Source organism: Rhagoletis pomonella, unplaced genomic scaffold (genome assembly GCF_013731165.1).
Source record: "Rhagoletis pomonella isolate Grant_MI unplaced genomic scaffold, Rhpom_1.0 Rhpom_scaffold_00008, whole genome shotgun sequence".
Lineage (NCBI taxonomy): Eukaryota > Metazoa > Arthropoda > Insecta > Diptera > Tephritidae > Rhagoletis > Rhagoletis pomonella.
Window position 1 is genome coordinate 27781054 of NW_023458562.1, and position 24825 is coordinate 27805878.

Consider the following 24825-nt stretch of genomic DNA (forward strand, 5'->3'; position numbering starts at 1 on the left):
TGTCGGTGGTGCGTAGACAATTGCTTGCAGAATTCGTGACAGCGGAGCAGCAAAAGTTGCAATTTTAACTTTGCGGTTGGTGTTGTCACATTTTGGTATATTGTGTTTTTCGAAGACAGTGGAAACATAATCGTAGCTATTACATTTCAACTTTTGACACATTCTCTATTTCCATTAAAAATATTAAACCTTTTTCATACTTCTGTATCTCCTTTTTGCAGACGACTTTACTGTCGAAGTCTAAGTGAACCGCCTGGTAAACCTCTGTCAATAGTGAAACGCCGATTTGTTGTTGCAGAGCGAAAGCAGTTTCATCCACTTAGCAATGGAATCTCCTAGTGCAGCCACCGCTTCAGCTGCTGCCGCTGCAGCTGCCGCCAAACGCGTACAAATCGAGAAGGCACACAATTTTATGCGTCAATATCGGGATCCAGAATCGCGTGAGCTAAAGAAATTATCAGCCAATCAATTTATGGACGTGTGGGCACATTACGATAAAGATGGTGAGTATTAAATAAGAAGGTTGAGTAAGAATTGATTTTATCGGGGACGAAGGCGACTTTTTTGTTGAAAAGTAAAAAAAATTTGGAGTATAAAATACAATAATCCTACTACACTGTAATATAACACCGTGCGACAAAAACAACAAGCTTCAGAACACACGAAACAATCAATATGCTTGCCAAAGTATGGACCATATATAGTAAAACTGCTACTGACGTATTTTTTTTTTTTAAATTAAAAGGACTTTGATAGATTTTTAAAAGATATGATTAATTCAAAAAGTTATTTAAAAAATGCAGTTCAATGTAGAAAAGTAATGTGGATACCAAATGAAAGAGCAAATTCTCTAGAATTAAACAAATATTAGTTTTTTTGGTTCGCGAGGACGATAAGGTATTGAAATTGTCCTTTTAATTAATTTGATTTTTCAAGCTAATAAAGCTAGAAGGATGAAATTGAAGGATATGGTCGTGTGTATACTACATACTTCTTAAAATATATATTTTTTTTTCAAAAATAACAATTTAAAATTTTCAAGGATATTCAGGGATACAATTTTAAAAGGACATTTTCAATACCTTTTCGTACTTGTGCACTAAGTATTAGGTCACCACATATTGGTAAGTGTAGTAAATTTTTTTTTTTAATTTTAAATAATTTTTTGTATATAAACCGCGTAAATTCAAGTTTCAAACTTTATGTAATATTTAAAAAAATCAATAAACTTTCCTCAAAATTTCATACTTTTTCATTAGGTTTTCTAGAATGATTTTGGGTATGCAGTTTTGCAGCCCATTCAATTTTTTATGTCGTTTTCTTTCCTACAAAAAAAAGCTTAAATTAACGGTAAGTTCTAGATACCTTAAACTTTCATTTTATTATTTTTACGTAAATTGAATGGGCTACTAGGCATTAACTGATAAAAACTGTAATGAAAAATTTGGGCATTAAAAAATATTTTTGCCCTTACGTTAAGAAAATAGTAATAAAAATTCATTTCCACATAGCATTTTTTTTAAATGCCTCCAATTTTTTCTATTTTTAATGCCTAGTGGAAATTCGGCATAAGCGATCTAATTAAAAGGCTTGAAATGTTTTCGAGAGTTTATAAACAATGTTAAAAATTAATCTGAAAAAAGTCAAAGCTATCAATATGTTGTGATCTTATGATTATGTCACTCACTGTAATACTGAGATTATATCAGAAAACAGTATGCTCAAGCTTTCAAAACCTTCTTTATATTAAGAGAGCAAATAAAAAAGTACTTTCATTTTAAGTTATCTACTTACCGATATAATCTAATAACAAAACCGCCCTTGTTCTTTCAGGTAACGGTTATATTGAAGGAACGGAATTGGATGGCTTCCTGCGGGAATTCGTTTCGAGTGCCAATGCCACAGACATCAGTCCAGAGGTAAGCGTTGTCTAAAGGAAATGAAATAGCTAATAATAATATAACAACTTCGAGCAATTAGGAAAGTTAGCATCTTTTAATATGAATTGCATTACACAGCTGCATGAATCAGTCTAACAGGCGATCAATAAGAAGTGACTTAAAAAATTCATAAACAGTGCGATACTCTGTTATTTGTCGTTTTTATACCCGAGCGCACTTGTGCACAAGGGTATATTAATTTTGTTCACATAACGGTTGTTTGTAACAGCCAAAACGAATCGAGATAGATATAGACAAATGTATACATAAATGATCAGGATGAAAAAAGAAATCGATTAAGCCATGTCTGTCTGTCCGTCCGTCCGTCCGTCTGTCCGTCTGTCCGTCTGTCCGTCTGTCCGTCTGTCCGTCTGTCCGTGTACACGATAACTCGAGCAAAAATTGAGATATCTTAACGAAATTTGGTATGTAGGTTTCCCTTAATCCAAGGTAGGTTGGTATTGAAAATGGGCGAAATCGGACTTTAACCACGCCCACTTCCCATATAACGGTAATTTCCAGAAATACGAAAACTGCGATATTTTAGTAACTACTAAAGATAATTCACTCAAAATTGATATTTATAATAAGTTTTAGACGAAAAATAAGAATATTATAAATTTTTGGAAAATGGGCGTAGCCACGCCCACTTATGGTTATATGTGTATATCTTGGTAACCGCTACACCAATTTCTTCCAAACTTGGCACAGTTGTTGGCCTTCGCTCAACATACTAAATGGCCGAAAATTTTTAAAATCGCTCAATAACCACGCCTACTTCCCATATAACGGTAATTTTCAGAAATACGAAAACTGCGATATTTTAGTAACTACTGGAGATTATTCGCTCAAAATTGATATTCACAATAATTTTTCGACGAAAAATAAGAATATTATAAATTTTTGGAAAATGGGCGTAGCCACGCCCACTTATGGTTACATGTGTATATCTCGGTAACCGCCGCACTAATTTCTTCCAAACTTGGCACAGTTGTTGGCCCTGGTACAGCATAAAAAATCGCCGAAACTTTTTAAAATCGGTCAATAACCACGCCCACATCCCATATAACGGTAATTTAGAGAAATACAAAATCTTCGATAAATCAGTAAATATTGAAGCTAATTTATTCAAAATTGATACTTGCAACAATTCCTTACCAAGAAATACGTTTATGGTAAAATTTTGGAAAATGGGCATGGCACCGCCCACTTATGATCACATATATGTATATCGGTAACCGTTCTACCAATTTGTACCAAACCCGGTGTGGTTATTGTGCTTGCCACGTGTAAGCAAAACGTTGAAAATTATTGAAATCGGACTAAAATAACGGCCGCTTCTCATATAACGGTAAATTTCAGAAATGCTTGAAACTTCAATATTTCGAAATTAAAGGACGCTAATTTACTCAAAATTGATACACCCCGGCTTACCATCTAGCGGAAGGTCTCGGAAAGGTGAAAAAACATATTTAATACCTGCGCCGGGTATTTAATGTTCGGCTCCGCCCGAACTTAGACTTTCTTACTTGTTTTTTATTCATCATATCATAGTCAATTGAGAATAAACACCTGTAGAAAACCATAGAATATTTATAATCCAAAAAGGTGCACGTTATTGAAAACTAGTGCAACCAAGGCTCAGTAATCCCCACTTTTATTACGCTTTAAATATTTATAGATATTATTACTGCAAAAACATATTGAAATAAATAACCCTACGGCTTAACTGGCTCAAGAAGAATAAATAATAAATATCATTAATGCGAAAGGTGCCTTCTTTTTAACCAAAAAAAAAAAAAAAAATCCAAAATTTTCCATTAAATATATGAATGCATATTTTTAAGACTTAGCTTCACACAAAATATAAAATTTATTCCGGGCGAAAAATCTAATTCATTCAAAAAATTTCCAATCCTACGACATTTTATGGTGCTAAAGCCAGCAGCACTTTCACTGTGATGCTTAAGAGAATTTCCACTTTATCATCCTTTGAGCCCTTACTGATTTCTTTGCCATCCATTGCACACAATTTCTTCAAGTACATATCACTTCACATTACTGACATACATATGTGTGTACATTTAGCTTTGTTGTAACCGTGCGGCATTTGTGTGCTTATTTTTTTCTTTCTTTCTACATTTTTAGGCTGTCACCGACACAATGCTTGAGGAGCTGAAATCTTGTTTCATGGAGGCTTACGACGATAATCAGGATGGCAAAATCGACATTAGAGAGGTAAGTGAGTGAAGTGTGTGGAAGGGGCAATGCTTAAGAAAGACAGCAACAAGAATTAGAAAAGTTAAAAAGTGGAAAGATTAAAAAAAAAATGATGCGGGTAATGAGCAGTAAGATGCGGGAGTAGAAGGTGCGCCAGCAGTATTTAGCATATATTTTCTGATATCTTTTAAGGCCTTTTGAATTTTTTTTTTGTTTTTATCCACAAACCTACCAAAGCATTTTGCTTTCGAGTCTTGTGTTTGTGCGCAGTTTTCTCTGTTTTTTCGGTGCAATCACTTTGATGTCGCATGCAAATTGATTGTCGCATGAAATTGATTTCCTTTCTCTGGTTAAGAAGCTGGCGAAATGAATTGAAATGATTTGAAAGTGCAGGTATATATGTACATACAGGCAGACTATATGGTCGATTGTCGACGTAGTATAAGAGTATGCAAATCTATGTATTTGTGTGTGCATATTCATGGCCCGAAAATTGAGTGCTTTTACGCATTGCTGATGCATGAGTCCATTGGAATGAGCAGCATAAATTTGTTTACTCTAAGAAAGGTGAAAAATAGAAGAAAAAGATAGAGTGAAATGCGGAAAAGATGTAGCTGTCAAAGCTCATATGCTTTGGCCGTTCGTATAGTGAAAGTAGAAAAAAATGATAGAAATACACCAAAATCAGCTTTTAAAAATGAGAAGCATACGATACTCATACGACCTGGCGTACGGGCGATTTAAAAAAGCTTTAATGTATTAAACGGTGCGCCTCATAAAGCAAAGCTGATGAAAGAGAGTTCGATTTTGGCTTAGGTTATATTTAAGCACGCGTGTTATCTATGAAATGCATGATTTGGCATACAATACATACATTTTATATATTACTCTTTGAAGTATGCATGCACTTACATATATTATTAAGTAAGCAGTTCAGAGTTACCTATTCGCAATGTAAGTAAACTTCTTCATCATTTATTATTTACGTCCAATATTTATGAATGCATGAAAATTTTTATTTGGGCAAGGTAAAAAAGGTAAACAGCAACAGTATTCGAATGGATAGAATATGCTGCTGGTAACAGAAGAAGAAGAGGAAGACCTCCTATACGATGGAAAGATCAGGTGAAGAAGGACCTGACTTCACTTGGCTGCGGTAGTAGGAACAGAAGAGAAACTACTAGCGCGCTTTGTAGGGACTCGGCCGAAATCCTTCAAGAAGAACAATATAAAATTTTGCTCCGTTAAATTATGATGAAAATCATTTAACAGCTGCAAAGCTACAGACCACAATTAGTCACGCAAGCTCAAACTTGTTTATAACAAGAAAATGCACAAGACATTGCGTAGGATGGTACTTTCGAAATACCATAATTCACCGCTGCATCAACTTCCTTTGCCTTCTCCTCTAAGCTAAAGAATGCTGCGCTGACTTGGTGTTCATGCCGAATCGACGATTTCAATATTGTGCTTTTGGCGCCGCTGGCAGTTCGTATCACGCTGTCTAGCACCAGATTGAAGAACTCGCACGAAAATGAATTGGCCTGTGAAAAACCTTGTTTGGTCTGGCACGTCTCCGAGTGTTTCTTCCCAAATTGGATGGAGCCAAAAGTTGTGCACAACGTAACTCCAAATTTAGGCATGTCGTTGTAGAAATAGACTTTCTTCTAGCTATCAAAAGCGGCTTTGAAGGCAACGAGAAGATGATGTGTGTCGATTTCGGGATCCCCGTTCTTGTCGATTCGGCAAAACAGACTGTTTTTGCAAGCCTCCGACATTTATTCATCAGACCAGATCGCGATATGCGCCCAAATAGTTCTAGTTGTTGTCTTTGAAGAAATCAGTTGATATTCAGTTGGCCCTAGGGGCTTTGCTATTTTTAAGATATTGCTGTTGTAATCTCCTCTTAGTCTAGTGGAGGGACATGAACTTCATTCGTAAACATTGGCCTGAAACCTTCTTCATTCAACGCATGATCTGCGTCAGTATTCAAAAGCCTTCACAAGTGATTCTCTATGTCTCAAATATACTCTAATCGTTTGCTATCAGATTCCCTCGTCTCTGCAAGAAATTGCCCTGGCCTTGAAAGTGTTTGACTGCCGGCTTATTTTATTTTATTAAAGAATTCTCGTGTCGCGTAGCTGCCTGCCAGCATTCCAAGTCCTTCGCACCAACGAATTTCTGCTGTCTTTTCTTGCTCTTGGTGGTCCCTCCTCATTAGTTTGTACGTCGCTCGCCTAGAAGTTGACTGTATCGTGGCTTTGCATGCTGCGGCAGTTTCTTTAGCAGCGACACAACACTTTTCTTTATATCAGAAGTTCCTGAGTGGATGGTAGTAAGTGTTCTGAGATGGAATATCACTGCTTTTTTATAGACGTGTGATGAGGTTTTACTTTGTATTATAAAACTGAAAACTGAGTACCTGAAATGTTTCTAAAAAATCTGCCGAAAAAGTTGAAAATTTGTTCAATTTTCCTAAGCTTTGTACAAAGTATTGAGCTTTGGTTTTATATATCGACGGCTTAGTGGAAAATCGACCTATCCCGGCAGCCGGTTGGAAAACACCCTACCCAGAAAATTATTCAAGAACACCATATTTCAGAATTTGGTTGAATAACGCCCTATCTTAGCAAATGGTTCAAAAACGCTTTATCTCAGCTACCGACAAATTGAATTTGCATTGAGATAGGGCGTTCTTCAACCAAATTCTGAGATAGGGCATTCTTGACCATTTGCTGAGTTAGGGCGTTCTTTTATTAAGTTATGGGATAGGACATTGTTGAAAAAATTGCTGAGATAGGGCGTTTTGGAACCGCTTGCCGACCTTCTACTAAGCCGTTGATATCCTTGCATGACCTTTTTGATGAGCTGAACTATTTTTTTGCATATTTTAACTCAGAAATTATTGCCTCTGCTATAAAATTTCGCGCCAATGACAAAAACATGAACCAAATGTCCAAATACATGCGGCCAATTTAATTTAGGGCCACGTCACCAGTACGGCAGACAATGTTAACGTCAGCACGCACTAAATCAACTCACAATTTTTAGAATCAACAACAACCACAAAGAGAAACAAATCAAAAAAATCTTCTCACTGACAGTATGCCAAAAAAAATATTCGACAAACAAGATGTCAAAGTGACAGCTGCATACAAAAATGCATTGTGCTGACTGTCACGCTGGCGAACATACAAAAAAAAAAACTACAAAACAAATAGCTTTGCTGCCGAAGGGAAAGAGAGAATAAAAAAAATATATAAATTAAGGCAACAAAAAGTTACATTGTAGTGTTAGAAAGCTAGCAGCGCACTCACTTTAAAATATTTTGTCTTCTCATGCTTTGTAACTTGTTTTTCCTTTGCTGGCGACTGCAGCAACAAGTCACTCGCCAAAATTGCACTACAAAAAAATGCATTACTAAATGATTTCGTGTAAAAAATGCATACTTCTATACATACATACATATGTAGTATATGTATGTGTGCCTCTGCCTTCATGCGTGTGAGCATGCAATTATTCGAGCACAAATACCACTTGCTTTTTTTTGACTTTTTCGCGCCACTCATTATTCAACAGCTTGTAAGTTGTCTTTGGTTTTTCTAATGTTTAACTTCAGTGTGCTTTCTTTCATTTTTCGCGTGAGCACAGCTGCATACGCTTGTGGTTGTGGTGCTGCGGTGCTTGGTGTGGTGGTTCTACCACAAAGGGCCATATGTGTCTTTTTCAGATATTGCACTTCACTTTTAATTAATCAGCCTCGTGGCTCTGCATGCACGTCGTACATATGTGTATGTGTGTGTATGTCTGTGTGACAGTGACAAACAGTAATGAGGTGAATAAATTTTAATTTCTGGCATAAATGTGATCTGATGCGTGATTTATGAATTTATCTTTTGGGCGTTTCTTTTGCTTTACCGGCTGTTGGCGCGATACATTAAATTTATTGAAATAGTATTGTTTTCTAGTGTTTATATGTTAGATTTCGGTTGACAATTCAGTCTGAAAAAAAGTTTTAATTTAAAAAGAGCCACTCGGGCTGGGTCAAATACATACATATGTACATATTTATGAAGGTCAAAATATGTAAGCCAATTTTCGTTGAGAGGTTGCGAGTGAGTGACTTCACCAGGGGATTTTGAGATAAAAAGACTAGTAAAACTAAGCGTGTAAGGAAAATGTTTACAAATTTTTAGATCGTGTCTCTTTTGTCGAAGAAAGTTGTTTAGGAAAAGAATCTAAAATCTTTCCAAAATGACATTTAATTCAGCGAAAGAATGATTGAAATCTAAGAAATCTAAATCATGAAAATATACGGGAAATCCCACTGGATTTCGAAAGATTTCGCAAAATCTCAGATTTCAGCGCAGTGGGAATGTACTATAAGTACAAAATGATACCCTATTTAAAAGATTGCGAATGTCGAATATATGTATGTCTGTACATTAGGATGCATCACTCTCCATGCAAAAAAAAATCGGTACGGGTTATCCATTGGAACTATACAGTTTACTACTATTTTAGACTTCCGCCAAAATATTTCGGAAAATTATTTATGTAGATATGCGTGAGCTGTACCGATTTGAAAATACCTCCAAAAATTGATTATTTATAAGTGAAATTAGTTTTAAAGAATAAGTATTTTTCAAAACAAAAATCACCTCAAATGATAAAATAAGGTCTGCATAAAATTGTTAAAAAACTTTATCAACACAATCAAATATCTTAACATTTTTTCGCGAATAATTTTTGCGCTAGTCTTAAAATATCATACATTTTATAATTCCGGTGGAAAAACCAGCAACTTTGTTTGGTGAGGCACGCTAATGTATGTATGTATGCATAATCGATTATTTAAAGTCTGTACCAGATTCTTTTCTCGAAGCACTTGCGGCACCACATTGTGGTTTTTTAAATCTCCACAAGAGTCTTAGATGGCGCATATGATGACCCTAAATCCTTCGTTCCCACGACAGTCGGGTCTACGTAACCGGAACGACCCAGATTTATAACTGGCCACGGGACTGTCACTCCAGCAATACTCCCCAAAAAGTATTTTAGGAACTTGTACGCTGCTACGACAACAACAACCCTAATTCCTACAGGATCCATCCGATTATTGAGGACGTAGTCCATTAAGAGATTCATAGTTTTACGTCGTTCTCTCCCAAGGCGCCGAAAATTTTTCACAGAGAAAATTTAAAAAATACCAATACATACATATATGCATATGCACGTCTTTAATTTTTACCTCGTACTATGTATTTCTGTACAAGTTTATCTTCCCCTCAACTTTAATTTGATTTCACTGCACTTTTTCAAACTAAATTAGCTGCTATGAAATTGCAATTTACAACAATGCTAAAGTAGTTGCACTCAGTTGTAGACCAACTTACACACAGAGAAGAGAGTGGTGCGTATTATAACAAAATACGAGTAACTTCCAGTTAACCCTGGCTTGTTTTAACTACTTTTTCCATAATTTTCAGTTTCTTTTACTTTTCAACAGCAGCATTTTAAAACATTAATTTCTTTTTCTTATCCTATTTTGTTCAGAAATTTTCTTTTGGCAGCCAATGTGTTGCATTTTAAAATTCCATCATGCGAAACTTGAGCGCTGTAAGCAACTGCAAGTTCGCTGTCAGCAGGCGTTATTGCAACACTTGCAGCATGAATGCGTAAAAATGTGAAGTTTTTCCGCAAATGCTTATTTTTCTGCATAAGTTTTTTAAGTTTGCGCCGTCCTTACGCTCTTACGTCTTTCATTTTGTGCTACAAGCATACTTCTTTCACTTCACATCATACTTTTTTCATTAGCTTCCTCTCGTCATTTATATTTTTCGCTTTTCAACGCACTACTTCTTCGCTTTTTTCACCCGTAGTTTTTGTATGCCTTGGCGAATGGTTGAACAAAAAGAGAATGCAGCAAATTGAAGTAACTCCGCGTCATGCCATTTATGCCTGCCTTCGTTTAGTCCTTGGAAGGATTACAATGCAGCAACTCAACTGCATGCTTCGTTGAGCACGCTCGCTAGTTATCCTAACTTCCAGCTTCAGTTTCTCATAGCCACTTTCTTGAGGGCACATTGGATAAAGTAAAAAACTTTGACAATATGTCGTCGCATTTTCGCCACTGTGATGCTGTTGTTACGTTGCTGTGGCTTCCTGTCGAAGCTCGAGCCCCTTGCCTCGTATTCAGCTTTAGAATTCTAACTGCTTATATATGTATATACGTTCATACATATGTATGCACACGAAAGCATCGCTGCTTGGCAATTTTGCATTTGACTGCTTTTGTATGTTGGCAGAATTTTAATTTTCTTCCGCTGTCATATGAAATTGAATTCCGTTTTCGAAGCTGCGTGTGCTGGCAAATGTGGCTAATGATTTTAGTCGCTAAATTGATGATGGCACTTTATATGCATGCTTCGTTGCATTAAAAATTCAAAAATTGAAGATTAGCGTAGTTTGTGGTGAATTGTAATTGGCAATGCATTGTAGTGTGATATTGAAAATAATGGAATCAGTGTCAACTGAAATTAAATAATGCCACTGAACCCTGGAAGTGCTTCGCCCTTTTGACGAGAAACCAAATCGATCATCATGTTGTGATAGACGGAAGGCACGCTTCCAGTGTTTTAGACGTACATACGTACACTCCGAGTGCCAAACATCGACTTGGACCACTATCATGTTGCAGCCAAGGTACGCACCCGCTTCTGTGCAGCAAAAAATGTGCGCCCAATTATGCAAGGAGAGCTTAATGTCGTAAAGCTGCAATCACAACAGACGGCCAATTTATTTGGCAGTCGACTCTCACACCTGCTCACGGAGAGCACTCTTCAACAAACCGACATACGCGAGCAGTGGAACTACATTTCCCGCTCATTAAGTACCGCCGCCGAAGAAGTAGTCGAGCCCGAAAAAAAAACTTAAATGATGAGGAATGTCAAAAAGCTGTTTTTTGCTTAAAAATTAGAGAAAGTACACCTCTCGAACTCGCAAGGGGGGAAAGTATGCAGTTTACGCAAATTACTTCGGGTTCAGATTTCTACACATTGCTGAAGCATTTAATGATGAAGTGGTGAACTCTCTACAGATTGGTCGAAATCTGATGGATGGGTTGTTGGAAGTGTCTGCCATTTTAGAAGCAATAGAAAAGTGACTTCAATAACGGAGGAAAGCATCTGCTCTGGTACCCAAAACGCAATCAGTGTACTGAGCTCACTGATTGTGCGTTTACAATTGGTCAGGGAGTCGCTTACCCCCGCCGCTCCTAATTTTTCGCATTAATTTCTAACAAGAGTTATGCGGGTAGCAGACTACAGTGAATTGTGTGAAGTTCCAAGGTTGAGAATCACCAGTGGTTTATTTTTGTTCAGATGGGTATCATGCCAGCTAAGCCTAAAACTCACATCTGAACCATACTGCCGTAGTTGCCTGGGTAGTGAAGATTATGGTGGAGTCCTTCCATGCCCTATTGACCAGATATACAGTGGTGGACTTTACTATGGGCCTCTTCGGTATCCACAGCAACGCTCATTCTACACTTGAGTATAGCAAATAATTTTATCCAACAAGCAGTAACTGCACTTATTTATGTGTAAAATTATTTACAACACTCCGCTTTTACTTTTAACTTTCATAATTCAAGCTCTCTCTGTTCTTATCTGCAATTACGTAATTCTGAAAAGCCAATGCGACGTAGTGAATGCCTTCAAATATTATAATTAAAATTTTGGTTTCATCTCACATTTTCACAGATATGAGTTATTCGCATGCGTCTAAGCAAGCAAGAACATTGCGAACACAGTCACACACCGTGTGCGCACTTGCTCGAATTTTCACCGTAAATTTCGCCTCAGTTTCACCTCAGAGCAATTACACTCAGATAACAGCTGTCTAACGCCCCAAAGTATGCTGGCAGCTAAAATGTGCGTGTTAAAATTTAACCGGCTGCATTTAAGCGATGACAGCAAAAACCTTCACACCATAAGCTTTATATATAGTTTAGGTGCTTGTGCGTTTTAGCAGATTAGCAAGAACAAGCATTTGAACTTCAAAAAGCGAATGTAACAGATGCAAATGTGAGTTAGAAGCGCCTGAGGTGGATAGTTTGGTAGTGCTGAGTTTTTTGTTTGGTAGGCTTGTTTGTTTGTTTAATTGATATCGATTTTGTTTTTGAAAAGATAAAAAATATCAACATTTTATTAAATATGTATGTATTTTTTTTTTCAATCAGACACAAGTACCAACATTTTGATCAAGCTCTAGCCGTTTATTTAGTTAAGCCAGTTCACACTCGACTGCGCATTTAGGTCTCAATATCAACACCTGCTTCAGCTTTCAATTGGGCAGCTCGACTCTACAATTTATGCAAGTGTGCTGCTTCACAAAAAAATTTCTAGATACCAATAAATGAGGAGAAAACCGGCGATTTTGCAGCACAACGATGACATTTTACGTTCTGCAATTTGTGCGCTTGAAAAATCCAATTTTGATTTTGAATTCAATTTGATTGCGAATTTGCGCGTCGGTTGCGCTCGAAAAGAGTTTGTCGGATTTTTTTAGCCAAATTTTTATTTCATTAAGCCAAAGTTAGTGAAGTGTGGCAGTCGAAATCAAAACGAAAAATCAAAAGAGAAATTCAAACACAAGAATACATAGGAAAAATAAGCAACAAAAGTAAATCGTTAAATCTGTGTTAATCTGCCAAAGCCAATATGAGAGATTCCACTTTGTACTTTACCTTTTTTCATTAGTTTAGATTTTTACTCTTGGCTGCTTTTCAATCAGCGTTGCCATTTTAGCCGTTTTCCGGCTAGATTTAGCCGGTTTTGATAGCAACTAGCCGGAGAAAATTCGATCTAGCCGGCAGCCGATTTGTTAGCCGGTTTGTAAAAAAAAAGTTAGCCGTTTTTTAGCCGATTTTACTATTTGCCTAATTTTCAGGTGCAAAAAGTAAACAAGTTGTTCGAAAGCAATAATGCAGACCCAATGAAGATTTTTAATGAACTCAATGTTTTACTTTCGCATCTATGCTCCCTAGTGGTTATTAGCGCGGACACATTTGATCCTATATGCTCCCCGTTGGAACCATACCTTGCTCCATTTCCTCAGTTTTATCACAGTTTTGAAGAGTATTTAAAAACAAAAGTAAGCACAAACGCTTTTGACCACGAAGCCGAGAAAATAATTCGAGAAAATGGTCGCTATTTTGTTATCACTTTAATAAAGTAATTACGCCAACGCCTTCCTACAAATATTGCCACACTAAAAAAAATTGACTTTTTTCGGTTGGAAATGCATTAAGAGTAATTAAACCAAAAGTATTTGTTCAACTACAGCAACAAAAACACAAATATAATGCCGACGAAATAACTAATTGTCAAACTATCGATGGCACTATCGATAGTATCGATAGTTTCAATTTTTTTAGACTATCAATACTCATTGATAGTTTTTTCTTATACTATCAAAAATATCGATAGTTTAGTAGGACTATCGATCATCTCTCCCAATTTTTTTGAAATTATACATACATATGTTAATCGTAAATCCCGTTTTGTTTGTATAACTTGTGTTTGTTTTTGAACTTTCTAAAAAGATAAGTATTTTGGCTAAGCAGTTACTTAATTTTGAATGATTATAACTTTTATAAGATAATATTTATTTCACTATGATTCTGTAAAAACAAAGCAACCTAACTGATTTAGCGCTATCGATAGTGCTATCGATAGTTTTGTTTTTTTCGAGACTATCGTGAATATTGAGTCTTTCTGAAAACTATCAAAACTATCGATGGTGTGACTATCGATAGTTTGACACCTCTAGAAATAACATCCATAGAGATGCAATGGCAACGGTTAACGTTACATACCTGGAGTAATTTAGACTCAACTGTAAAATTTTTGGCCGAAGTTTATTTAGTAATAAGTAAGTAGTAATTTCGAAATGCCCTAGGAGAAAACCCTTTTGCTGACCTTTCCAACCTAGTTTTTAGTTTTCCTGTTTTGCCTATAAGTAATGCAGAAGTAGAGCGAATATTTAGTTCAATGAATATAATAAAAACTAAGCAAAGAAATCCAATGTGCGTTAAAACGTTAAACGCTATTTTATATATAAGATACGGTTTAAAACGTGAAGAAAAATGTTGCCATAATTTTACTGTAGATGACGATCTCTTAAAACTAATAAAGTCGATTTTAAAATTAGTTGCAGCTTTTTGACATAATTTTCAATGGGATATCTGTCAAAAAAGCTGCAACTAACTTTAAAGTCGACTTTATTTTGACTATGACTACGGGCCAATGAATTCAGTTGATATATACAATAGTGATTCATTTGATGATGAGGAATATACACTCGATATAAATTAATGGTGTTAACTAGTCTTTCGTTTCTTGCGATTTATTTAAATAAAGCATGTGAATTTTCACTAAAACATTTTAGCCGTTTTTTGCCAGAGTCTATGTGAAATTTCACTAAAACATTTTAGCCGTTTTTAGCCGCTTTTTTTTGCCAATCTAGCCGGTCGGCCCAAAAAGTTCTGGCAACACTGTTTTCAATCCAACTCTAAACGTTGCGGCTGATTTTTTCTGTGATGCAACTAATTAATTTTTTCTTTTTTTCATTTTCTCCTTACAGCTTGCCCAACTTTTACCAATGGAAGAGAATTTCCTTTTGCTTTTCCGTTTCGATAACCCGCTGGAATCGAGTGTCGAATTCATGAAGGTAAGTCATTGAGGAAGCAATTCGACAATCCTTAAAAAAATCGTTACATACCGTATTTACTTATGAAAAAAAAGAAAGTATAAAGACAAGGCGATTAAAGCTAGACCAAAACATATATATTTTGCACTTCCGTTTACACATATTTTCCATGTTTTTCCTATCATATTTTACCACACTTTCAAGCCTCTCACATCTCCTAACTTTTCTTTAGTTTTTTTTTGGATTTATGACCAAACAAACACACGTCAAACGGTTACTCATATGTACATACATACATATTTCCTTGTACGAACATAGCTTCGATTGCACGCTCACAATCAATTTGCGCTCAAAAGTTGCTAACTTTAACCCAAGACTGAGCAAGTTTGCTTTGGCCATTAGTTCAAAAAGGGTTAATTGTAAAGAAAAAAGTTGTTTTTAGTGCGAAATGACGGTCTTTCAAAATTAAACAGGGAGGAATTTAATGAAAGACCACATTTTTATACAAATATACGTACAGTTGTCCACAAAATAATAGGAGTGGGATATTTGGCTAGTTTTGGCTATTTGTCTTTTGTTTATTTAATGTTTATTAAATTTCTTTGTTTTAAATCTAGCTGGTTATACAACAAACATAATAAAAATTCACATTTCAAACTTTGTACAAAAATTATAAAAATTTCGTAAATTTTCACCCAAATTTCAAACTGTCAACAAAAAAAGTTGCCAAAAATCAACGAAATTTTGTAGCAGCTTGAAACTTGCACTTCATTAGACTAGAATTGAATGGGCTACATAACTGTAGAAAATAAAAGTAAAGTCGGAATTTGTATGCTCTCACCCTCTAGGATTGTTCTATACCGAAAAAAAAATATATACCCCTAGTGTTTTTTTATTTTGAAATCAAAAAATATTTAGAGGTCGCTCAAAGCACCCACAGTTTGCATGTATTCAATAGGTTTGTTTGCAGTAAAACCTCGCTCCAGCCTTTTGCTGTCATATAAATAATACTCAGAGTAGACAATATAGTCTCGCTGCTTCGGTAAATTTTTTTATTCAAAACTCTTTCTCTTTTTTGTAAATAAATAGCAAACTGAAGGGCTAAATCAAAACCTCACCTATTCGGTCTAGCCATTGCAGCGTGACCTCCATTCCTTTCCCGCTTATTTTTATAAATCTTTTTTTTTTTAATTTATCGAAAAGTGTGGCGAAGTAATGTCGTATGCTGCTGCACCGACTCTTGGTTCCACTGGCGCTCATACGGATGAACTCAAACTTTGTCTCAGTAATAATCCTGTTCATAAATAAATGCATTCTTCCTTCCCGACACCCCATCTTACCCAAAAGGTCTTATTTGATTCTTTTTCAAACACGCGTAACTCAGAAGAGTTTTTTCACTATTTTAACAATTTCTAAGAACATTGCTTCAGTCGATTGATCATCTTCCATGCTAATCACACGCTTAATAAATAACTAAAATTTTTTCAAACCTAACCACAATAAATATTCATTTAAAAGTCGCGCCAACATGGGATGGGCATACAAAATACATTTCGACATGACATTGATATAAATAAATGAATTCAATTAGAGAATGCGACAGCGTAACTGAACCTTCGTGTATTGACAAGGACGCAGGCATATCGCTAAGCAGAAAGGTCGACAGGCAGACAGACTGTGAATTATAGTACATATTTCATGCAACGTTTGCAAAATTAATGCATATCAAATTGTGTGGAAAGAAATTGAGCAAATAAATAAATGACGAAAAAAGAGGAGCTAGGTAGGACGTGGTAAGCAGCATTTTGCATGAGAAAAATGTAGCAACAAAACAAATTTCCTTTCAAGATTGAATCAAAATTTGAAAAATTGCGAAGAAGAAAGTTAAGGAAAATAAAAAATTACTAAACTTTATATCGTTCCGAAGTTTGTATATTGCAAAAAAATTGCTTGCCTAAAACTTTCCTTGTCGCAGCGATTATTAAAAAAAAAATGTGCAAGTCCTCCCTTTCATTAACACTTTGCTGCCGTAAATCCGAAGATCCAACCTAAATATTTTAATCCCACTCATTTTCCATCATTTTTCATTTGCACACCGGATTTAAATCATTGCCTCTAAGCTTACGTTAAGCTATTAATTTTTGCCAGCGCTGTTGTTTTATAGTATTTGTTTTTGTGTAATTTGTTTGCTTTTGGCTTATCATTTCATTCCATTTATGTATTCGTTTACTTATGTCTTTTGGTTTGTGTGTTTGCAGATTTGGCGTGAATACGACACTGATAATTCTGGTTACATTGAAGCTGATGAGCTGAAAAACTTTTTGCGCGATTTACTGAAGGAGGCCAAGAAAATTAATGATGTTTCCGAGGATAAATTAATTGAATATACCGATACGATGGTGAGTTTTGAATGATGTGCTACAATGTTGTGTTGATTAAATGATAACGAGCGCGCAAAGTGGGATACGCAAATGCGTATGTGTTTATGTAAATATATAGGCATGATAAATATGCAAGGTTGCAAAAAAAAAGCTATCTATACCGCACAGTTTGGAGGAGGTGCACGCCCTTCTCATTCATTCTAAAAATTGCATTTGTCATACAAGTGTAGAAAATGGAATGTGAGATCACTGCTTCGAATGCAAAAGCTTTGAAAAATGCGGTATACACTCCACCGCTTTCGGCTGAAAATTTATGTATTTTTCTGTGCAGTATTTTTTTTTTTTAATTTAAAGCTACATATGTAAATGTGGGAGTCCAACCCAGAGAGTAAACGAGCAAAAAGTGTCAGAAAAGTGATATAATGAATTTGTTTAGGGCTTATTTATCGAGCTTAGAAGTGGGTTAGTCGTTTGCCTTAAAAAGGAAGTGTAAGACTATGTCAAAAAAACGAAAATTTTTTTTTTCTTTCGTTCCCATAGGATAGCTTCGTTATCGGCCACAAAAAATAAATTAAAGCAAAATTTCAGCCATCTACCACAATTTTCCAGTTAGCGCTCCCAGAAATATGTTTCGCTACTTTAAAAATAAAAAAATAAAAAAAAAATGCCAAAAATCAACGGTAAATCTTAGCTACTTAAACTTGCACTTTGTTACTAACATTCAATGGGCTACAATTTTATTTTTTTTGTGTAAGATAGAGGGCTGCAATTTTGAAACAATTTATTGTTACCGACAGGCAAATTTTCTTACTGGACCGAAAGAAAAACGTAGTCGTTTTATTTGACACAGTCTGAGGAAGTATTCATTTATTTAAGGGGAGTACCAAGCTCAGCGCGTGTGTCGTTGGATATTTGCATTATCAATACCATCATAAGTATGGTGAGGTTAAGGCAGTTGCTCCAAGCAGGGGCACACTTAGACCATAAGCATCGGCTTTTTATAACATCTCTACGAGCAGTAACTGCTAAGCTATAGCGAAAGGACTGAGTGCCTAGATCAAAGTATCGTAGACTGCAGATTTCGGTCTCGCAGAGACTCTCTGGACGTGTTGCAAAGTGCTATCCAAGGTTTTTAGACCGAAGTCTCACAAAAAGTGGACAGATTAAGAGAATGGGCATCCGGTGTGAACTGTGTCCCGTCAATACACTACAGAAAATTAGAGAGTTGCAAGATCTCCCACCGTCTCCGTTAAACCTTTGGTACCGGTTTTCGCACAGGGTTCACTGAACTGGCACAATGTCTATCTGTAAAAGAGCGATCAGCAAGTAGCCAGCGGTACACTCTAGTTTGAGGATGATAGAGAGCTTCCAGCGAAATTCGGCTCCAACTTTACAGAGCTTAAGGTGTCGAGAAAAATGAGTTAGAAAAATCGCTCAAAAATGCGGTTGCTTTGGGAAGATGGCCAAAAATATTTAGTACAAAGTTTAAAAAGCCCCACATTGGAATGCTACGAAGATCGTTGACGAAATAAACCGATCAAAGAGGTTGCAGCTTTGTAAAAAAAATGAAAACATATGTATTAACGGACTTTTCGCAGCTTTCACGCTTTCCCTTATCCACTAAATCTTATTTTTACAAAGAATGGACGAATAATACTTTTGTGCAGCACTTCTTTGCGTAACCGCTTAAATATCGTTTAAAAGATTTAAAAGATATTAAAAAAGAATCCAATTACTTGACTTTAATACCTTTGAAACCATTATCATACTTTCTTACCACGCTGTAACCTACTTTTCGCTTATTTTCCAGTTAATATATTTTGCACCGGAAGCCTGCATTTTGCGGCTTTAAAATCGTTGAAAGTCAGCAGACGTATTCAGTGAAATGAAATTTTAATTAAATATTGTGGTACTGCATGCGCACATGTAAGTTTCAGTATTATCCTCAGTTATTTTACAGTGCTTACATACCGATAGATATAAGCATGGATACGCACTTTCGAATTGGTATGTACATATATATGCTTCCATAGCACGTGCCATAGCCATACAATCGATAGCTGCATTTTTGGCATGCCAACTCAATTATTTCGAACTGAACTTAATAACCACCACAAATAGTAGAAATGAATGAAATACATAAAATACATAAAAGCTATAAATTATACGAATGTACACAGCAGCAGCAGCATAAATACTTACACAAAATTGTTTGTATGTAAATGTGAGCCGTGCGTGTAGGTGCACCAGTAAACTCCATTTGCGTTTTTCGATAACTATACACATTTGTTTTGCATACTTGGAATAAATACAAAAACTGCTGGGTGGACTACGTTGGTATAAATTGTAATCTATTTTCTTAGCTCGATATTTTAAATAATCCCAGGGATATGAGATAATACGCAAATGAATGACTGCCTTATTTGAAAAATAAATGAAATGCCTCCTTTCTATGGATCCTGGTTGTCGGAAAACTTCTAAAAAAATTAACAACCTTTGAATTTGATGTATGCAAAGGGTGGTCCTTGAAATCAAATTAACGATTTTTCAGTCTCACCCGCTCAATCGATAATACATACCACGATCACAGATATCACATATAAATTTTAGTCCCTATTGGAGTCGGTTAAGGCATGTCGCGATGGGGTCAAAGGCTAGAAGCCTTTATGGAGACTCAAAAAATTCAAAATATTTTTTTTCATTTAATACCCAAAATTGTAGTATTGATAAAGTCAAAGATATCACACATAATTTTTAGTCCCGATTGCAGCCGGTTAAGACGTTTTCATAGGGTAATGTCAATTTTGACCCCTGTGTGACATGCCTGAACCCACTTCAATCGGGACCAAAATTTATATGGGATATCTTCGACTAAAAATTTGCTTCTTACATTTAAGGACGACCCTAAAGCACCTATATCTATGTCATCTATGTTGTGGGCTGGCATGAGCATACTGTATGCTTGAGACTGTAGGCAACCCTGGGCCTAACTCTCGAATGGTGACTGGAAAATAAACCCAATGAAGTAAGCCTTCGTCTTATTTCCCAAAAAAGGTAGGTCATACTGACCAAATCTAGATTTAGTTTAGTTGCATTTAGTTGTGATGCAGAAATGCATCTAGATGCTATAGGAACATTTGAAAAAATGTCGCTTTCCAATTTTTTTCAATTTTTCCGGCGGTAAGGGCTCGATGTGGTATGTGATCTAAAGAAAATTTGAAGCACTTTATTTTTATTTATATAACTGTCTTGCCTGTGGAGAGGTTTAGGTATTATTCACACATTATCAGTAGGGACTCATCCAGAAATCTTATATTTTTTCAGTAAATAAAAAATTCAATTATTGTTCATAAAATTTGGATAAATAACCTTTTTATTAGTAGCGGAGCCATGTTCAGCATTCAAGAACGTATTATTTGCATGCGGTCTGAAATCCCTAAGCAAATATCTACATATGTATGTATGTTCCTAAAACATATAAACTTGTGGTCAGCTGATTAAGTAAGGTGACACTTTAACCAGTTTCGGCTATTTATCTTTGATTTATTATTTTTTGATAAAAGTCTGGCGCATTATATAACCATCAACATTTCAAACTTTAAACAAAAATTATAAAAATTCAACAAAATATACCACTTACACCCTAAAATTTCAAACTTTTTATTGCGAATTTCTACGTATGCAGTTTTATAGTCCATTAAATTTTATTACGATAAAATGTAAATGTAACTGTGCTAGGCAATTTAAAAGTCGAGCGTACTTTAAATCGAAGAAAATGCACAACAGCCGAAAAAAATATAAAAAATCAACGCGATTTTCTAGCGTCTTGAAACTTGCACTTTAACCTACTAAAATTTTTCTAAAAATTAACTTAATCAGCTGATCACAAGGTTATATCTGTATATTTAGTATAAGTACATTGCACGTTTATATCTGTGTATTCGTCAGTTCCAGCCGAGCAGCCAGCAAAGCAATTTGCGGTTGTGTATGCACATGAATTTTAAGTAAATACCGTAAAGCAAACAACATCACTAATACACGTACACTTCCTTAAACTCATACTAGCATATATATAGACACGCTTATGCATTTTCCTTACCCTAGTATATCATTGGTGACAGCCGCGTATTAATATGCAGCAGCGTAATTACAGTACAACAGGATTTCGAGTAAGCAATAGCGCCAGCTGAAATCCCAATAGCACTGGCGAGTAAGTTTATTTATGCATTCAGTTACTGAAAGCGTGACAAGAGCACACGTGCAAGGCATAGATGCGAAGATTTGTTGGTTTAACACCCGCATAATTTTTCAGAAAGCCTCAGAGCTGCTGCAGCAGCTGTAATTGGCAAGAATTCACTGCAGCCGCAGTACTACTACCCATCCAAAATTCATTTTATAGACTAATGCTTCCTTCTTCCCCTCTGTCCCTCTCTCTCTCTCACAGCTGTATTCGTTGCTATTCTGTACTACTAGAATATACAGCCGCCTTGTTGCTCTGCTCTGCGTCTTGACTCGATTAATTATGGTTGGCGCATAAGTGGAAATTGCGTTGACATTCGTGGTTTTCATCCACTGACACTTTGACATCTCGTGGTCGGCCAACAACTACTTTAGGCTCAGTTGCTCAAATGGCATCAGAGTATACACGCACTTCAAAAAGTATTTGCACAGAGCATGTTTCACAATATATGCAACAATTTTTAATTTTTCCGGTAATTTTTTATAAAAATGTGGTTTATACTACAACAAAAAACATAAAAATATTATTTCTACACTTTGTGAAAAAATTCAGGAAAACTCAATAAATCATAATACAAATTTTCAAAAATTTCTAAATTTTGTGCAAAACTTAGGAAAATATAATAAATATTCATGCAAATTTTCAGCTTCTTAATATTTTTTTTTTTTGAGTATGCAGTTTTGTAGCCCATGGAATTTTTGTAAAAGTGCAATTTTTTACACGCGTTTTATTCTATAACAAAAAATTTCGAAAATACTTAGAAAGGAAAAATGCGAAAACTTTCAACAAATAATTTGAAAAATCTTCAAACTTGCATTCTTTTTCTAAAAATTAATGGGCTATAAAACAGCACACGTTTAGAAGTTATATTTTTATATTTTTTGTTGTAGTATGTTGTAATATTACAATATATGATTGTGAAATAATATCTGTGTCAATACTTTGTTCCCTTAGTGTATTTAGTTTCTCAATATAGACGCCGTTGTTTGTCACACTCTGCTCTGATCTTTACTGCCTGTCACGTCTGTCCTATAGTTTCGTGTGATGACCACTGGCCACATAGCCCCAAAGCTTTGTTGCCACCATTGCGTTGCTTGTAATTAATTCGTGTCACTATTTGGGCAAAACGCACATGTGGACATACTCTTAGTGTGCATATGTATGCCCAAAAGTGTTTGTGTGTAATCATTGCCACGTTATTAAGTATGTATAAATGCAATGGCAAGAATTTCATTTAGAATAGTTTATCACCTAATGAGCTCTTTTTATTCAGATTTTTTTTAAGAATGATTTTTTGTATTTTAGGAGTGGAAATACGATACGAAATTTTATTTACGTTTATCTTCAGAATAACTGCATAAAACTTAAATCTTTGTTAGTGGAAAAGAGGCTGCCCGAGAATTGCTTTAATTAAAAAAAAAGTAAACAAAAATTAGTAAACTCTCGATTTGTATTTTTTTGAGCAAGATAAATGGATTGTGTTTGCTGCTGATTTTTAAGAGAAAAATGGCCCATATTTTTTGGCAGAGAATAGCTATAAATTCTTATTTCTCATTTTTCGCCATTCAGAAGAAGCAAATTAAGATTTATAAAAGTATATAATTTTGGAGCTGATACTTTCTAAAATCCTCATAATACTCCAATCCCGAAAAGTACCAGAAAAGTCAAAAAATGCCCAGAAAAAAAAATTAAGACTCCGGAAAGATGCTGAAAAAAATGAATTCCGAAAAAATATTAAACTGTACAGAGACATTCTCGAAAAGTCTCCGAAAGTCACGAACAAAATTCGAAGAGTACAGCACGAAGAATTTCGCAAAATCGTGAGAAAATCCTGTCAGTAAACAGAAAAAGCCCAAAAAATAAATCAAACAGCTCGCGAAAATTCTGTTCGGTAACGAGAAAAATCCCGAAAAATAAAACGCGTAAAATTGGGCAAAGTCCCAAAAAAATCTGATCAGTAATAAAAAAAAGTCCATAAAAATAAAACTCGTAGATTTGATCAAAGTTCTGAAAAAAATTCTGATCGGCAACGAAAAATAAATCCGAAAAATAAAAGTACCGCAAAGTCCCGAAAAAAATCTGGTCGCTAAGAAGAAAATTCCCGAAAACTTAAATGCGTCAAATTAGTTAAGGCCCCAAAAAATTATGACCAGTAATGAAAAAATTCGAAAAATAAAACTTGTGGGATTCCGCAAAGTACCGAAAAAAGTGTGATCGGTAACGAATAAAAATCTAAAAAAAAAAATTCGTGAAATTCCGCAAAGTTCCGCAAAAAATTCTGGCACAAGGAGAAAAATTCCGAAAAATAAACACGAAAACCTAGGCAAGGTCCAAAAAAATTTTGATCAGTAACGAAAAAGTCCCGAAAAATTAAACCCTTAAGTTTTCACAGCCCCAAAAAAATTCTGGTCGGTAACGATAAAAATCACGAAAACTAAAATGCGTAAAATTAGGCAAGGTGCCGAAAAAATTCTGACCAGTAATGAAAAAAAATTCGAAAAATAAAACCCGTAGATTTGATCAAAGTTCTGAAAAAATTCTGATCGGTAACAAAAAAAATTCGAAAAGTAAAACTCGTGCAATTCCACAAAGTCTCGAGTACGTACTCACCGGTAACAATAAAATAAACCGAAATATAAAATTCGTAGATTTGCACAAAGGAAAAAAAGTTTTAAAAAATATTTATAACGCGTAGAATTTCTCAAAATTCAGAAAAAAGTCAAATTGGTAACGAAGAAAAGTCCCGAAAAAATGCGTAAGTAAATATTACCATAGTCATAAAAAATCTAACCGGTTATGAAAAAAACTCTTCAGAAAATATCAAATTTCTCGGAAAATCCGAAGTTTCTGAAAGAGTTTTATTTGAGGGAAATGTCTAAAAAATAAAATATTACCGGCTTTTTCAGCGAAAAAATATAAGGCAAAAGGTGTAATCGGTATTTAAAGGATGCCGTGAGAGCATAAATGGCGTAATACATATTTTTTTGTACATCTATATATATAAAATTCAAATTATGTATGTACCTATAGACACACTTGGCTCCTAAACGAATAAGCCGATCGTAACCAAATTTTACACACGCACTGGATATCTTCCAGGGATGGTCACAGGGTAAAAAATATTTTGATATATAAAGGGGGCGTGGCCCCAAAACGTGGACCCGGGTAACCTTAGGATGTATTTGTTTAATATGGGTATCAAATTAAAGCTGTTCATGAGTGCTTTAAGATAGAGCAATTTTCATATAGCTGGGTGACTAGGGTCTCGAGATATAGACCAAAATGTGGACCTGGGTAACCTTGGGTGTATTTGTTCAATATGGGTATCAAA

At 35.3% G+C, this 24825-nt stretch overlaps 1 protein-coding gene across 1 annotated transcript in view; it reads left to right on the forward strand.

Moving 5' to 3' along the window:
- Nucleotides 1-24825, forward strand: part of LOC118744571 (calbindin-32) — a gene marked incomplete in the record, with an annotated part of 160285 nt that overhangs the window by 34125 nt on the left and 101335 nt on the right. The window contains 5 exon segments of the mRNA XM_036477694.1: nt 222-503; nt 1834-1919; nt 4089-4178; nt 14808-14894; nt 17132-17272. Of these exon segments, the coding sequence (XP_036333587.1) occupies nt 326-503; nt 1834-1919; nt 4089-4178; nt 14808-14894; nt 17132-17272 (582 nt within the window).